The sequence below is a fragment of the Pleurodeles waltl genome, chromosome 1_2, assembly GCF_031143425.1.
Source record: "Pleurodeles waltl isolate 20211129_DDA chromosome 1_2, aPleWal1.hap1.20221129, whole genome shotgun sequence".
In the NCBI taxonomy this organism is placed as follows: domain Eukaryota; kingdom Metazoa; phylum Chordata; class Amphibia; order Caudata; family Salamandridae; genus Pleurodeles; species Pleurodeles waltl.
In genome coordinates this window covers 125,331,375-125,347,907 of record NC_090437.1, presented here as the reverse complement: position 1 = coordinate 125,347,907, position 16,533 = coordinate 125,331,375, and the positions used below count along the sequence as shown (strand labels likewise).

At 45.0% G+C, this 16,533-nt stretch overlaps 1 protein-coding gene across 8 annotated transcripts in view; it reads right to left on the bottom strand.

Annotated features, from left to right (window-relative positions):
• PAQR3 (progestin and adipoQ receptor family member 3) overlaps window positions 1-16,533 on the bottom strand; it is a 906,524-nt gene that overhangs the window by 751,122 nt on the left and 138,869 nt on the right. For all 8 annotated transcript variants that reach the window (XM_069236804.1, XM_069236806.1, XM_069236807.1 and 5 more), the window contains one exon: window positions 14,017-14,172. In XM_069236804.1, the coding sequence (XP_069092905.1) occupies window positions 14,017-14,172 (156 nt within the window). The remainder of the gene's footprint in view (window positions 1-14,016; window positions 14,173-16,533) is intronic.

Below are 16,533 nucleotides of genomic sequence, written 5' to 3'. Positions count from 1 at the left end.
TTACAACAAACAGTATAGGTAAGCTGTGCCAGTGATGGATGACACATTCCAGTTTAATGGTAATGCGAAGGAGCACTTGTTCACAATTAGCGAATAAATGGATTTTAATGATTTCTTCTTGCGTCTACATCCTGTAAGAAATAAATGCTTAATACATTTGCTAATGTAGGCCACTATTAAAAAACAGTAGGCATACTAGCAAATAGAAGCCGCAGAAAGAATTAGGAAAATATTGCAAACTACATTTAAAGTGACTGACAATGGCTTCTGACACTCTCAAAATTAGTATTCACGATTAGTTCTATTATGTCAACAAGCCTTCATCTTGTGGAAGAGGATATAAACCTTTTGAAACATGGCTAGGCTGAAATTCCAGCTATCACACAACTGAACTGGTCATTACAAACACTTAAGTTCAGTGAAGTGTCCTGTTAACTTATAAATTAAAGTGCAGTGTTTGAACCCTTTAATCTAACCACAACCTAAAATACCACGACTAAAATTAATCTACTCTTAAGTATTGAGGACACAGAAAGCACTCAATTTTTTTTTTGCAGAAGATCCATATTATGTGGCTTATTCATGGGGTAATCTCATAAAGAATTACAACCTATCATGTTCGCGATTTTTAAAAGTACAGATCCTTAGGATGGTTTGCAAAAAAACACAATGCCATCCTTTATCTATCAACGGAGTTTCCATTCAAATTCAATTACTACTCTAGCGACAATCCATAATTCAAAAGTACAGCTGGTTGTACTATTTCTCTAGTTCCTTTACTCCTCTGCAACTCTATTACTCTGCATGGAGCTTGTAACTCTTTGATGCCAGGTATGAGTCCTATGATACACTCCTAAGTAACAGTTCATGTGTTTTAAGAACTAAAGTAGCATGTTAGGGAAAGTAAGTTGGATTTGCCTAGGTTTTAACTGTGTAAATGACAATAACATTTTGCGATATCACTTCATGTCCACTTCCACTGAGGTTGTTTGAAAGTGCTCCTTGGCTGAAAGTAGATATGAAAATATGTGCCTTAATAAATTAAAGAAACTTGTTGTGATATTCATGAAGAAAGAAGGGTGTATAACTTAATTGAGGCCCTTTGCCTTACAAAACTGCACACTCTGCATCAGAGATTAAAAAACTCCTGCAAACTCAGCTGCCCACTTACTTTGCTGATCTTCTGCATATTATCTTTCACTCATCAGACACCACGGGCACAACACACTTTTTCAAGAACACAAGATCTGGCTTTCTAACTGGTCAGACTGTTTTTGGGCTCATCCCTTCGTTCTTCAGCTCATTGATCTCAAGGCTGCTTAGTGGATTCTGAGCTACATTTCTGATTGTTGGCTGCATCATTTTCAATGAAAAAGCCATTCAAACCAGGAACATGGATTAGGCATATCCTACTGAAGTTCAATGCTTAGAAAACATAGCAGTCTACTTTGGAGTGGAATGGCTGCTAACAGCGAGCATTGTACGTTTTCTTTCTACAAGAGCTTCACAAGTGAGACCAGTCCTTTTAAGCATGAACTGTTATGAAATCATTTGTTTGAACATTCCTTTGGAAATGCCGCCTATTGCATATGTTAACATAAAAAAGTGATTTGACTGATCTGAATGTACCAAACCCGTTGGCCTGCACTGCAGTTACCCTTTCCAGTGTATGCAATGAATGATGAGTCATCAATACCACCAAATTCCAAACAACCAACAAATCGAACACCTGCTCTAGTGACAGTGAGGCACCTAAGGATCTCTTCTTCTCCATTTGATTCCATCGATCAACATGATTCCACTTCTCCATTAACGTCTGATCTATGATGTTCAATTGAGCGGCTGCTGCCTTATAAGTCATCTCAATGTCTGCTCTGTCACCATAAACTAAACTGTTTAACATGCCTTTTACCTCAGATTACTGTGGAAAGTCCATATCAACCTCACCAGCTGAGAGATAGTCAAAGTGGCTGAAAGGAATTACCATTTAAAAAAGTGTTCTAGATTTTGTTGATGTTATATGAAGAAAGGTTTAAGGGACAGTTTGCAGCACCTGCCACAATAATTGATTATGTTGATTATGAAATGACTTGCCTAGTCACCTTTCGTTTATCACTGCGCATATCATCACTGAATATAATGAAAATTCTCTAATGCATTTATTTTTAGCATCATTTCGTAGATGACGTAAATAATGTGTTTTGCCTAATATAGACATCTTTCACTTCATTATGAACTGTTGTTTTTCAAATAAGTAACAAGTGAATAATTGTGATTCCCTGAAATGGATATTAATAGCATGATCTTTAGAGTTACAAATGTGTGATGGTGATAAGTTATCTAAATACATTCACGACACTTAAATATCTTTGCTTGAGCATTTAATTATGTTTTACTACAACACATTGTCCCTCATTATAACATTAGCAGTACTGACCGCCTTCTGCCGCGGCGATGGGCGCCAAAATACTGTTGCCGCGGCTACCTACCATCTGCCATATTACAACCGAAGCTGGAATTCCACCAGAAGGATGGCGGAATTCCGGCTGCGGCCATGGCGGCGGACGGCAGTAAGGTGGTGCTGCTGCCAGCAGCAGCGCCATGCCAGTACACCACCGCAGACCGTATCATGACACATGATACGGCCTGGCAGTGTTCTGCTGGCTGACACTGGTGCTGGCAGCAGTGCCCCGTCCCGTCTCCTGCCAGAGGACCCCCTGAAATCAGGTAAGTCAGGTGCCCTGACAGGAGGGGGGGGGGATTGTTGTGTGTGTGTGGTGGTGTATGTTTGTTTGTGTGTGCGTGCATGCATGCCGGTGTGTGGCATGTGGAAGGAGTGTGTGCATGCATGGCTGTAAGTGTGCATGTATGTTGTGTTGTCTGAATGCGTGGGTGAGTGTATGTATGTCAGTGTGTGTGGATGTGTGTGTGAATGGATGTATGCATGCTTGGGTGAATGTGGGTATGTGTGTGTGTGTGTGTATGATGTGCATGACTGTGCGTGTATGTCAGGGGGTCTGGAGTGGGAGGGGGAGGGTGGGGGAGGACTCGGGAGAGAGGGAGACCCCTATCAGTGAGAGGGAAGGAATTCCCTGTCACTGATCATGCCTACCGCCATGGTTTTCGTGGCAGTAAGGAAGCCACGAAAACCATGGCAGTATGCGGGGTCATTATCCCATGGGTGGGACAGTGACAGCTGCCTGGCTGGAGACTGGTGTCTCCAGCCCGTGCTACCTCACTGGCGAAAGGAGTGGTACATTGGCAGTTTGGCTTGAGCCAAAATCCAAGGTCATATTTTGGGGAACAGTACCGCCAGCCTGTTGGCAGTACTCTTCTCCAAAATACCACCATCCGCCAGGGTCATAATGGCCCCCATAGTTTCTAGAAGGTCAGTGACTGTGTCCCTCCCACCTTGTTAACTTTCGAAGAGAACATTACAAATCAACCCTGCAGTGGCTGCCAGGGCACTTTTGTTTAATATTTGTTCTAACAGTTTTCAACAAGTTCCCTGGCTAATAATTGTTTATTTTAACAATTTTTAACAGGCTCGCTGGCTAAGCTTTGCTTGAGGTTTATTCTAACAATATTCAGTAAGCTCATAGGCTAAACTTAGTTATCTATTTTAACAATTTTCAACAAGTTCTCACACCAAACCTTATAAAACCGTACGCATTAGGCTATAGGTTAATGCACCAGGGGTATCGGAAAAGAGAGGCACAACGTCAGCATCAACTTCAATTGAAGACTGTTGTGTGGTGGGTGATCTTCATAGGCAACTTGCAGACTGTGTGCTTCTCCACACCTTTTGACTGAAATACCAAGCTTGCTATCCACATAAAATAACAAGCATTTACAATGCAACGGGTCTCGGATTTGCTCATGTTAGAGCTGATCGCTTTGTAAACTCCTAACCAAACTTTTCACCTATGGGGCAAATGTGCATTTATGTACACAACACGAAAAAGTGATATTAACTATGTAAAGCGCTCGACTTCTGCCAAGCGAGATCGCGCTGGTACATTAGAGAAAAAGAAGTCCACGAGCCTGATGGAAAACAGCGAGCCTCGCATGTTTTCTGTACTTGGTCACTGCGCTGGAGGAGGGCCAGCCACCAGAAAAGGCATGACGTTTGCTTGACTTCGACTTATGAAAGCAAGCAGATTTTATTAGGCAAGCCCACGAACCAATAAAAAACGCTGACGTGAGGTTGACAGGGCTCCGAGCCCTTTTCTAAATACAAAAGCGTCTCCCTGCGATACGCATGCGCGAGCGCATGCAAAGCAGGCTCGACCCTAAAAAGGACTCACAGGTCTAGAAAAACAGGAATGCAATGGCAAACCACACTTGAAACTCAAAACTGGGGAATGAGTTTACCAATCTGCAAGAACTAGTATAGCACTCATAAATAGCACAACGAGGGTGTTGGGAATACAAAATACAATAATCATATTAGAATTTTTCCTATTGATTTCATTACTTATAAAGTGCTTTCCTACATTACTATATTCTTTCTGGGTGGTCACAATTCATATAATATGCACTAGGTTACGCTTTTAAAACTATTAAAAAGTTTATTCTGTTTCCTAGTGCTTTTTGAATGTGCTATTTCCTGACAAAAGAGGCCTTGGCTGTCTAATTGTCCATCCCTGACCCATCTTGTGGGAAATATCACTAACAGAAATTCTTTGTATGCAAATATTGCTCAGTGTGTTGTGTATTGGTTGCAGGCAGTTCAACTGGGTTTCTGATTCGAGGATTGGCACACTGACAGAGTCCTTATTGCCAGGGGCCCAGAAAACGAAACCCTATGGCTCTAGAGGCGGATGTCCAGAAGTTCTACACCTGTCCTTTTTTGGAACTAAGCAGCCATGTGATTAATAACCCAGAGACTACTACTCGTTCAGTGGCACCCTTGGACAGATGTCACACCAGCAGTAGAAGGGACAGATGCTCTTCTTAAATTTGCTTAGGTACGAGGTGGTTGGGGGGGGGGGGGTTTAGAAGACAGCGTAGACCTCAGAACAATTAGTAAAACCCATCTGTTGAATGTAACATGTTGCCAATCTAGGAGGAAATAATTAATCCTGCACACAGCAGTTGGATGGGAGCTGTTGCGGACAAACTAAAGCGGCTTGGCCATAGCAGATGCGGAGTTGAAGGACTGGGGTCTGTGCTGTTCTTTGCAATGTCTGTTTTGTGCCGTGTCCATAACCCAAAAAAGATTGAGCTGTGTGCTGCACCCTAGGTTCGGAGGGCTTCCCTTTTCTATAGGATAGCCCACTGTAATATCTATATGTGAATGAATTTGTGGAACTGATGGGGATATTGTTTTGCAGGAATCAGTAGATCCAGGGAGCATGCTCTGACCCTTCTGGCTTTAAATCTGTCCAACACAGTCTGCCTTCTCTCCAAAGGATTTAGACCTCTCCATGAGGGCGTGCCCATCAGCGATGCTTGCGCAACACCAGAAAACCTGGAAAATGTCATCCAGACTTACTTTTGAAGCATGATGCTGATGCCATCTGCTCAACCGATGCAGTCCATGGTGTCTAGAACTGGGTGGATTGCATATTTCGCTGCATCATGCTCATCATGGATTGTCTGAGGCAGGAAGGCCCTTAGGGCTTCCAGGACCACTGTGCAATCATTCTTCCACTTTCACACGTGTCATAAGAAATGCATATCAGCCCGAAAGGCAGACTGTGATACTGGAGCACAGTGCCAGGCTGGCTGTAGAAAACACCTGTTTGCCAAAAGCATCAATCTGTTTGGCTACTCCTCCTGAGGTTTGTGCAGAAACAATATATGAATTAACCCTACTGGTGTAGGCCTAAGTAATAAGACATTCCAGGACAGGATGCCAGGTGAAGATATCCAAATCATCAGGGAAAGGCCGATGTTGTCTGTCTACATGGTTTCAACCACATGGTCCTCAAGATGTCGTCATCAGAATATTTGTCTTGGCCTCAATTGAGGGCTATTGCAATTCTAGTACCTCAGGTTCTCTTCAGACTATTACTGCAAGTAAGGCACTTTTCTTCATCAGCTCATGTGAGAAGTCAAACACTTTCAGGGTAGTGTCAAGCTCACTGACACTTTTTAAAGTTAAGTTCAAACGCATCATCAGTATAATGAAGGGGGAGCAAACCATCCCACCCTCCATTATTATCAATATCCTGAGGTGCTCACTGTGCTGGTACATGATCAGAGTCCAAGCCAAAAAGGGAATGGTGCTTCTCCTGATAGCTGCGTCAGAGTAGAGGCATCAAGTTAGAATCAGGCAAAATAAATAAGCGCCCATTGTTTATTTTAGAGCCCTGACATCAGACTACCTCAGAACAACAGTTCGAGGAGTCACATCAGATCATTGATCGATGCCAGGGGAGCCAGCAATGGCGTTGGAATTACAGAAACTGGTGTGGACCATGGGGCTGGCATGGAAAATTATACTGGCATCAGTATGGGCCCAGTTATGACTCCCAAGAGGGCAAATAGTCTTGGGTGGGGTGCAGATCCACCGCAGTACCTCGAATGGAGGCTCCATGCAGGTTTAGAGGGCTTGAAGGTGCACCAGAGAGAGACAAACACATTAAGGATTTGCATCTTGGCTTTCTTGAAGGCCTTGATCTGTTGTGTGGCTGGCGACAGACCAGGAAAATCTGGGCTTGTCGAGACCGACTGAGGTATCGGTTCTGCATATGGAGGCCTCAAGGGAGTGGAACTTAAAGCTTGACTTCTTTTTGCCTTTTCTCTAAAGCACGAGTATCTGTATGGCAAGAGGGCAACTGTAAGCAAATCAGTGACCTCTATGATGCAGATGGTCTGATGGACTTCTCCCAACTACAGGCATCCTATGGTCTGCCGAGTGCGGCTTACTGGAAGTACTTGGTGGTCAGACACTGGGTGTCCATCCCCTCAGTCGACCCGCACGCTGGTAGACCTCTTAATCTGTTTGAGAGGTGGCTCCTCACTCGCACCTCAGACAAATGCCTTCTGTCGGACATCTATGCTTTCTTGATCACACCAACACTACCCAGAACACCTGCAAGAGGTAAATGGGAAACTGAGTGCAAATGCACTTACAGATAGGAATGGGGTGATGTTGTGCATCGCGCTTGCGTCTTGGCAGGTAATACAACCAGCAAGGATACGTTTCTGAAGACAGCACACTAATGGTGTGGAAGGCCAGGAAGCAATAACATCGTTGGAGGCAATGTGTACAGATAGGTACACCTAAACACATCCTGTGGCTTTGTCTTAAAGCGGAGTTTTTTTGGAGAGAGGTATTGGATACAATAGATGACATATACGATACCAAAATTCCACACCTCCCTAGCTATCGCCTGCTGTGACTCCCGAACACGCTAACATATCCACTGAGTTCCGTCCGAGGCAGGGCCATTACACTGGCGTTAGGGGCGGCTAAACAGCTTTTTCTTTTATGCTGGGGCACGGACTTGATCCCGACATTTAAAGAGTGACTCCACAGGATGTGGGACTTGATGTGCATGGAAAAATTGATGGCCACGGTGACACCATCTTTACCATTATTTGACAAAACATGGGGTGCATGCATCCGATACCTAGCAGGTGAATTTCACGAACTGACATGCCCTGTATATCTGCGCATCCTTCGACTGGCGGTGGGAAGGGAGGCAGACCACATTACATAACGGCTGGATGTAAGCTAGATGGTTGGCCACTTCAAAATAGGCGTCTTTTCTTGGATATGGTCCTTTTTCACCATGCTTGTTTTGAAAGTTGTCACTATGTACTACCCAGTTATTTCTCCCACCCTTGTTGAGTTGGTTCTCCAGTGTACTGCAAATTATAGATCTCTTAACACCGCCCTTTGGATGTAGGTGGGAAATGCTGTATGTGCTGTTGTTACACATAAACAACAAAAAAAGATCCTAAAGAATAAAGCGCGAGTATTGGGATGAGGTCAAGTCCCCCTTTGCTGTCTTATGATTGCACCTGAGAATATTGAACTGGAACTGGGGCTGCCATGGGAAGGGACTTGTGACTGGGCAGCAACTGGGAAGGGACCTGTATATCTGCAACTTCTTCTGTTGGTTGGCATTGTAAAGCTCCAGCCTCAGGCCTTGTATGTCCTTCATGTGCATTATAGCCCATTGGTCACATGACTTGGAGTTGTGACCACCAAAAACACATCTTGTGGGGATCCATGACTAGCATCTGCTTACAGCAGACTTGGCATACCCTAAAGGCTGACTTTTTTGGTAGGGACATACTACCCTACCACATTATCTTTTGGGAATTTAAAACACTGACAAAGTTAGGAGTAGAGCTCCAAATCCACATCAGAAGGTATGGAAAGAAAGAACTGATCTCAGTGTGTAGGGGTGCCTGTAGGAAAGTACCATCTTGCCTGGCATGTTACCCCCATATTTCACTGTATATATGTTGTTTTAGTCTATGTGTCACTGGGACCCTGACAGGCAGGGCCCCAGTGCTCATAAGTATGTGCCCTGTATGTGTTCCCTGTGTGATGCCTAACTGTCTCACTGAGGCTCTGCTAACCAGAACCTCAATGGTTATGCTCTCTCTGCTTTCCAAATTTATCACTAACAGGCTAGTGACTAATTTTACCAATTCACATTGGCATACTGGTACACCCATATAATTCCCTAGTATATAGTACTGCGGTACCCAGGGTATTGGGGTTCCAGGAGATCCCAAGGGGCTGCAGCATTTCTTTTGCCACCCATAGGGAGCTCTGACAATTCTTACACAGGCCTGCCAGTGCAGCCTGAGTGAAATAACGTCCACGTTGTTTCACAACCATTTACCACTGCACTTAAGTAACTTATAAGTCACCTAGATGTCTAACCTTCACCTGGTGAAAATTGGGTGCAAGGTTACTTAGTGTGTGGGCACCCTGGCACTAGCCAAGGTGCCCCCACAATGTTCAGGGCAAATTCCCTGGACTTTGTGAGTGCAGGGACACAATTACACGTGTGCACTGTACATAGGTCACTACCTATGTACAGCGTCACAATGGTAACTCCGAACATGGCCATGTAACATGTCTAAGATCATGGAATTGGCACCCCAATGCCATTCTGGCATTGGGGGGACAATTACACGATCCCCTGGGTCTCTAGCACAGAACCCGGGTACTGCCAAACTGTCTTTCCGGGGTCTCCACTGCAGCTGTTGCTGCTGCCAACCCCTCAGACAGGTTTCTGCCCTCCTGGGGTCCAGGTAGCCCTGGCCCAGGAAGGCAGAACAAAGGACTTCCTCTGAGAGAGGGTGTAACACCCTCTCCCTTTGGAAATAGGTGTGAGGGCTGGGGAGGAGTAGCCTCCCCCAGCCTCTGGAAATGCTTTGATGGGCACAGATGGTGCCCATCTCTGCATAAGCCAGTCTACACCGGTTCAGGGATCCCCCAGCCCTGCTCTGGCGCGAAACTGGACAAAGGAAAGGGGAGTGACCACTCCCCTGACCTGCACCTCCCAGGGGAGGTGCCCAGAGCTCCTCCAGTGTGTCCCAGACCTCTGCCATCTTGGAAACAGAGGTGTCTGTGGCACACTGGACTGCTCTGAGTGGCCAGTGCCAGAAGGTGACGTCAGAGGCTCCTTTTGATAGGATCTTACCTCTCTTGGTAGCCAATCCTCCTTCCTAGGTAGCCAAACCTCCTTTTCTGGCTATTTAGGGTCTCTGCTTTGAGGATCTCACCAGATAATGAATGCAAGAGCTCACCAGAGTTCCTCTGCATCTCCCTCTTCACCTTCTGCCAAAGGATCGACCGCTGACTGCTCAGGACGCCTGCAAAACCGCAACAAAGTAGCAAGACGACTACTAGCAACCTTGTATCGCTTCATCCTGCCGGCTTTCTCGACTGTTTCCAGGTGGTGCATGCTCTGGGGGTAGCCTGCTTCCTCTCTGCACCAGGAGCTCTGAAGAAATCTCCAGTGGGTCGACGGAATCTTCCCCCTACAACCACAGGCAACAAAAGACTGCATCACCGGTCCTCTGGGTCCCCTCTCAGCACAACGAGCGTGGACCATGGAACTCAGCAACTCTGTCCAAGTGACTCCCACAGTCCAGTGACTCTTCAGTCCAAGTTTGGTGGAGGTACGTACTTGCGTCCCCACCCTAGACTGCATTGCTGGATACCGCGTGATTTGCAGCTGCTCCGGCTCGGGTGCACTCTGCCAGGATTTCCTTCGTGCACAGCCAAGCCTGGGTCCCCGACACTCCTTCCTGCAGTGCACAACCTTCTGAGTTGTCCTCCGGCGTCGTGGGACTCCCTTTTGTGACTTCGGGTGGACTCCGGTTCACTTTTCTTCACAGTGCCTGTTCAGGTACTTCTGCGGGTGCTGCCTGCATCTGTGAAGGCTCCTTACGTTGCTGGGCACCCCCTCTGTCTCCTCATCCAAGTGGCGACATCCTGGTCCCTTCTGGGCCACAGCAGCATCCAAAAACCCTAACCGCAACCCTTGCAGCTAGCAATGCTTGTTTACTGTCTTTCTGCGTGGGAACACCCCTGCAAGCTTCTTCACGACGTGGGGCATCCATCCTCCAAAGGGGAAGTTCCTAGTTCTCTTCGTTCTTGCAGAACACTAAGCTTCTTCCAACAGGTGGCAGCTTCCTTGCACCCTCAGCTGGCATTTCTTGGGCTCCTGCCCACTCTCGACGCTGTAGCAACTCATGGACTTGGTCCCCTTGTCTTACAGGTACTCAGGTCCGGAAATCCACTGTTGTTGCATTGCTGGTGTTTGTTCTCCTTGCAGAATCCCCCTATCACGACTTCTGTGCTCTCTGGGGGTAGTAGGTGCACTTTACACCTACCTTTCTCGGTCTTGGGGTGGGCTATTTTTCTAACCCTCACTGTTTTCTTACAGTCCCAGTGACCCTCTACAAGCTCACATAGGTTTGGGGTCCATTCGTGGTTCGCATTCCACTTTTGGAGTATATGGTTTGTGATGCCCCTATACCTATGTGCTCCTATTGCAATCTACTGTAACTTTACATTGCTTGCATTACTTCCTTTTGCTATTACCTGCATAATTTTGGTTTGTGTACATACAGGGAGTGCAGAATTATTAGGCAAATGAGTATTTTGACCACATCATCCTCTTTATGCATGTTGTCTTACTCCAAGCTGTATAGGCTCGAAAGCCTACTACCAATTAAGCATATTAGGTGATGTGCATCTCTGTAATCAGAAGGGGTGTGGTCTAATGACATCAACACCCTATATCAGGTGTGCATAATTATTAGGCAACTTCCTTTCCTTTGGCAAAATGGGTCAAAAGAAGGACTTGACAGGCTCAGAAAAGTAAAAAATAGTGAGATATCTTGCAGAGGGATGCAGCACTCTTAAAATTGCAAAGCTTCTGAAGCGTGATCATCGAACAATCAAGCGTTTCATTCAAAATAGTCAACAGGGTCGCAAGAAGCGTGTGGAAAAACCAAGGCGCAAAATAACTGCCCATGAACTGAGAAAAGTCAAGCGTGCAGCTGCCACGATGCCACTTGCCACCAGTTTGGCCATATTTCAGAGCTGCAACATCACTGGAGTGCCCAAAAGCACAAGGTGTGCAATACTCAGAGACATGGCCAAGGTAAGAAAGGCTGAAAGACGACCACCACTGAACAAGACACACAAGCTGAAACGTCAAGACTGGGCCAAGAAATATCTCAAGACTGATTTTTCTAAGGTTTTATGGACTGATGAAATGAGAGTGAGTCTTGATGGGCCAGATGGATGGCCCGTGGCTGGATTGGTAAAGGGCAGAGAGCTCCAGTCCGACTCAGACGCCAGCAAGGTGGAGGTGGAGTACTGGTTTGGGCTGGTATCATCAAAGATGAGCTTGTGGGGCCTTTTCGGGTTGAGGATGGAGTCAAGCTCAACTCCCAGTCCTACTGCCAGTTCCTGGAAGACACCTTCTTCAAGCAGTGGTACAGGAAGAAGTCTGCATCCTTCAAGAAAAACATGATTTTCATGCAGGACAATGCTCCATCACACGCGTCCAAGTACTCCACAGCGTGGCTGGCAAGAAAGGGTATAAAAGAAGGAAATCTAATGACATGGCCTCCTTGTTCACCTGATCTGAACCCCATTGAGAACCTGTGGTCCATCATCAAATGTGAGGTTTACAAGGAGGGAAAACAGTACACCTCTCTGAACAGTGTCTGGGAGGCTGTGGTTGCTGCTGCACGCAATGTTGATGGTGAACAGATCAAAACACTGACAGAATCCATGGATGGCAGGCTTTTGAGTGTCCTTGCAAAGAAAGGTGGCTATATTGGTCACTGATTTGTTTTTATTTTGTTTTTGAATGTCAGAAATGTATATTTGTGAATGTTGAGATGTTATATTGGTTTCACTGGTAATAATAAATAATTGAAATGGGTATATATTTTTTTTTGTTAAGTTGCCTAATAATTATGCACAGTGATAGTCACCTGCACACACAGATATCCCCCTAACATAGCTAAAATTAAAAACAAACTAAAAACTACTTCCAAAAATATTCAGCTTTGATATTAATGAGTTTTTTGGGTTCATTGAGAACATGGTTGTTGTTCAATAATAAAATTAATCCTCAAAAATACAACTTGCCTAATAATTCTGCACTCCCTGTATATCTTGTGTATATTTCTTATCCTCATACTGAGGGTACTCACTGAGATACTTTTGGCATATTGTCATAAAAATAAAGTACCTTTATTTTTAGTATATCTGTGTATTGTGTTTTCTTATGATATTGTGCATATGACACCAGTGGTATAGTAGGAGCTTTCCATGTCTCCTAGTTCAGCCTAAGCTGCTTTGCCATAGCTACCTTCTATCAGCCTAAGCTACTAGAAACACCTCTTCTACACTAATAAGGGATAACTGGACCTGGCACAAGGAGTAAGTACCTCTGGTACCCACTACAAGCCAGGCCAGCCTCCTACAGTGCTGCTTACATGCATCTCTGCTCTGTAATTTTTGGAGTGGTACAGAGCCAGTCTTGAGCTGCTCATTGCCAACTAACTTACGCATGGGAGCACAACTAAAAAAAAGTCCCTGGATCTTGTCTGGTGCCTGGGGACATTGAAAAGTTGAGGTATCTGCAGTTGTAAGTATCCATCAGAAAGAACCGCATTTAACAGCTAATTTAGGAAGGGTGTGTTTGTAAGGTTTTTGCTTGGTATGGAACTTGTGAGATCTGGAATACCCACTTAACCCATAGGCTGGCTCAATCAAGACTAACAAGACATATTTAGGGTCAGAGGCAAATTGCAACTTTACATGCACGTTAGCTTCAGAAAGGTTACAGACCAAGGAACCACGAACAGTATTAGATCAAATGGTTGTAGCCAGGGAACAATAACCACTGGGTTAAATTACCTCTGGGGCTAGAGATGTGTAGTTGTGGGTTTCTCTGATTCACACGGAAAGATGTGGAAAGTGTAGGTTCACTGTCATCACAATCTTGGATTATTGACTTCTAGATCTAAGAACTGCTGCTTTTTGGCTAAGTCAGAAAACTTGCAAGGTCTTTGTGGCAAAAGCTACTGACAGATGTCCACCATGATAGCTTCAGCCCATTGGGCCTGGCTCTTTATCGTCTTCTCTCACAGGGCACTTAAGAAGTAGCTGAATGCCTTCTTCCAGAGTATAGCCCTTGCCATGTTTAACAACAGTAAAAGGGCGAGGAAGGAGTCATCAATATCTGATGCAGTCATCCTTACCTCAAAGAAATATTCCAAAGTGTAGGCAAAATACTTTTTTGGGGAGGTCATGTGTGAACCCGTCACAGACTCCAAAATGAGAAACATTTGCAGAGCATCCTCTGCAATCCTTTCGCACTGAAAGTATATCAAAACACAAGAGAACTTCAAGCAGTTGTACTTTGCAGAGTTACATTAAAAAGCAATTTACCTGAAGCATGATAACAATACCCATTACCGATTTCACCCAAGAATGCTGAATCATTTTATGGAAATGATTTTTAAACAAAAGGCACACACAAACTTTGAGATCCAGACACTTACATTGTTACAATAGAATGCATAGAACACTCCTGACACATAGCACCCCAGGATACCAATTGAAATTCCCGCATAATCCAATGCCATCCATCGACGGTTCGTCTTTTCCGAGCGGTGACAGCAGAACAGATGGTATCCAGTCGAGCACAGCATACACACCTATAAATGTAACAAAATGAAATATTAAGAACCTCTCTCAGACTAAAAGGTGTGTTCAAGACTGCAAATTGGATATTAAAACAGATTTTAGGTAGCAGATTAAATGATTTCACTCATGCTATCATAAATGTCAAAGAAAGCTTGAAAGGTACTTTTTTTTCTAGAATTGCAGCATGTTTGCCTTTAAGTATTCCAGAAAACTTTGAGTAAGGTCACAGATGCTTACTTTTCCCCACAAAAATGGCAGAAGTCAATCTTAGACAATATATCAAAACCACTACTGTCTCTCTCAATCCTACTAACATTCTAGAATCTGTTGCTAAGAGAAGGAAGCTGGGGCCTCTAAGCAAGGGGTGTACGGTAAAAGGAGTTTTTTTTTAACTCGAAGACTTTCTGGATTCACATGCTGTGCATTACTCCGTCATCTAGTGACTAGGTGTGTAAATGTCTATATTTTTAGTTTTTTGGTAGGCAGTGTTGTAGCCCATTCGGCAGATTATCTCTCCTCCAAAATGTCTGACATAAGTCCAATGCTTGGTTGCCATTTTGAGCGAGAGAGAGAGAGAGAGAGAGGGAGAGAGAGAGAGAGATAGAGAGAGTGTTGCTTATGTGTGGTGCTTGTGTGTGTTGCATCTTCATGTGTGTGTCTTGTCTGACTCTCCCACTGTGCTGCAATAATTGTCCTGTTCTCCCCTATGTAAATTCTGGAGGGGTGGGTCACATAAATTCAAAAAGTCTTCAAGCTGCAAAACTACTTCTACAGGTAAGTAACCGTTTCGTAGCTTGAATTTTTCTGGATCCACATAGTGTGCATAGATTATGTAGCAGTGTTTTGCTGTGGAGGCCATTTTTGCCCCTTTTGCTTTGTGGAGTGGGCGCACAGTCTTTCCTCTAGTACCACTTCTGCTGTGTGGCACCTTTGTATTGTCTGGACTATCCATCTTGCTTCATTTCCCTTGGTCACTGGGAATCTTTTGGTTGCTACTGCCAAAGGGACAAAAAACTGGTTGCACTTCCTGATTGTATTTGTTTCCTATAAGCAGTACATCACCACCCTCTTGACATCCAGCTTGTGTACGGCACCTTCTGCTCTACACAACCTACCGCCGTTCACGTTAGAACCCAAAGATACATGCTGCGGAGTGCCCCAAGGATCATCATCGACGCTTTTCAACATCTACATGGCCCCGTTAGCCAAGGTCATTAAACAACACAGGCTAAACAGTCTCCTATGCCGACTATGCCCAACTGATCCCCTCCCTGTCCTACGATCCTGTAAAGGCCAAGAGAAATTTCCATAATGGGATAAGAGCAGTCCCCGCCTGGATGGAAGCCAGCTGCCTCAAACTCAACTCGGACAAGTCAGAGATCCTCTTAATCGGCTCCACTCCTTCTGTCTGGAACAACCCCTGGTGGCCCACCGCTCTGGGAAACGCCTGTCCCATCTGGGCATCATCCTGGACTCCTCTCGATCCATGACCCGCCAAGTCAATGCAATCTTGTCGTCATGCTTCCACACCCTCCAACTCCTTTGAAAGATTTTCAAGTGGATCCCATCCGACACGAGGAAGACAGTCACCCATGCAGTCGACACTAGCAAACCGGACTATGGAAATGCACTTTACTCTGGCATCACCAAGAAACTTCAATCAAGACTATAAAGAATCCAGAATGCAGCAGCCAGACTCATCCTGGACATCCCCCCCCCAACACAGCAACATCTCCTTCCACCTTACAGATCTACACTGGCTCCCAGTCAACAAGCGAACCATATGCAAACCTCTTATCCACACCTACAAAGCACTACACAACGTAAGACCGGCATACCTCAACCACCGTCTCGCCTTCTATGTACCCAACAGACAACTCAGTTCTTCGCAGCCGTTCCCAAGATCCAGACAAGCACAATAGGAGGAAGATCTTTCTCTTACCTCGCAGCCCGGACATGGAACGCGCTATCTCTCAAACTCAGGCAGACCGCATCACTGAAGCAGTTCAGGAATGACCTCAAGACCTGGCTCTTCAACTAAGCAGCACGTCCGCAAACAGCACCTTGAGACCCTACGGGTGATTAGCCGCACTTTACAAGTCACTGATTGATTGACTGATTGACTCTGCTCAGGACTTTAGGTCCTGGGAGAACCCAACATGTTGTATCTTTTTGGTTACATGTAAGTGTGACACAACTTTGAACAGGAATTTAGGTTTACTTCTCATGATTATCCTTTCTTTGTAAATTTGAATGCATGGTTTCAGCACCGTTAGTGCCTGCAGTTCACTCATTTTATGTAGTGATGTTATGGCCACTAGGAAGCAGACTTCCAAGTGAGGAACTGTAGACGAGGGCTGTGTATGGATTCA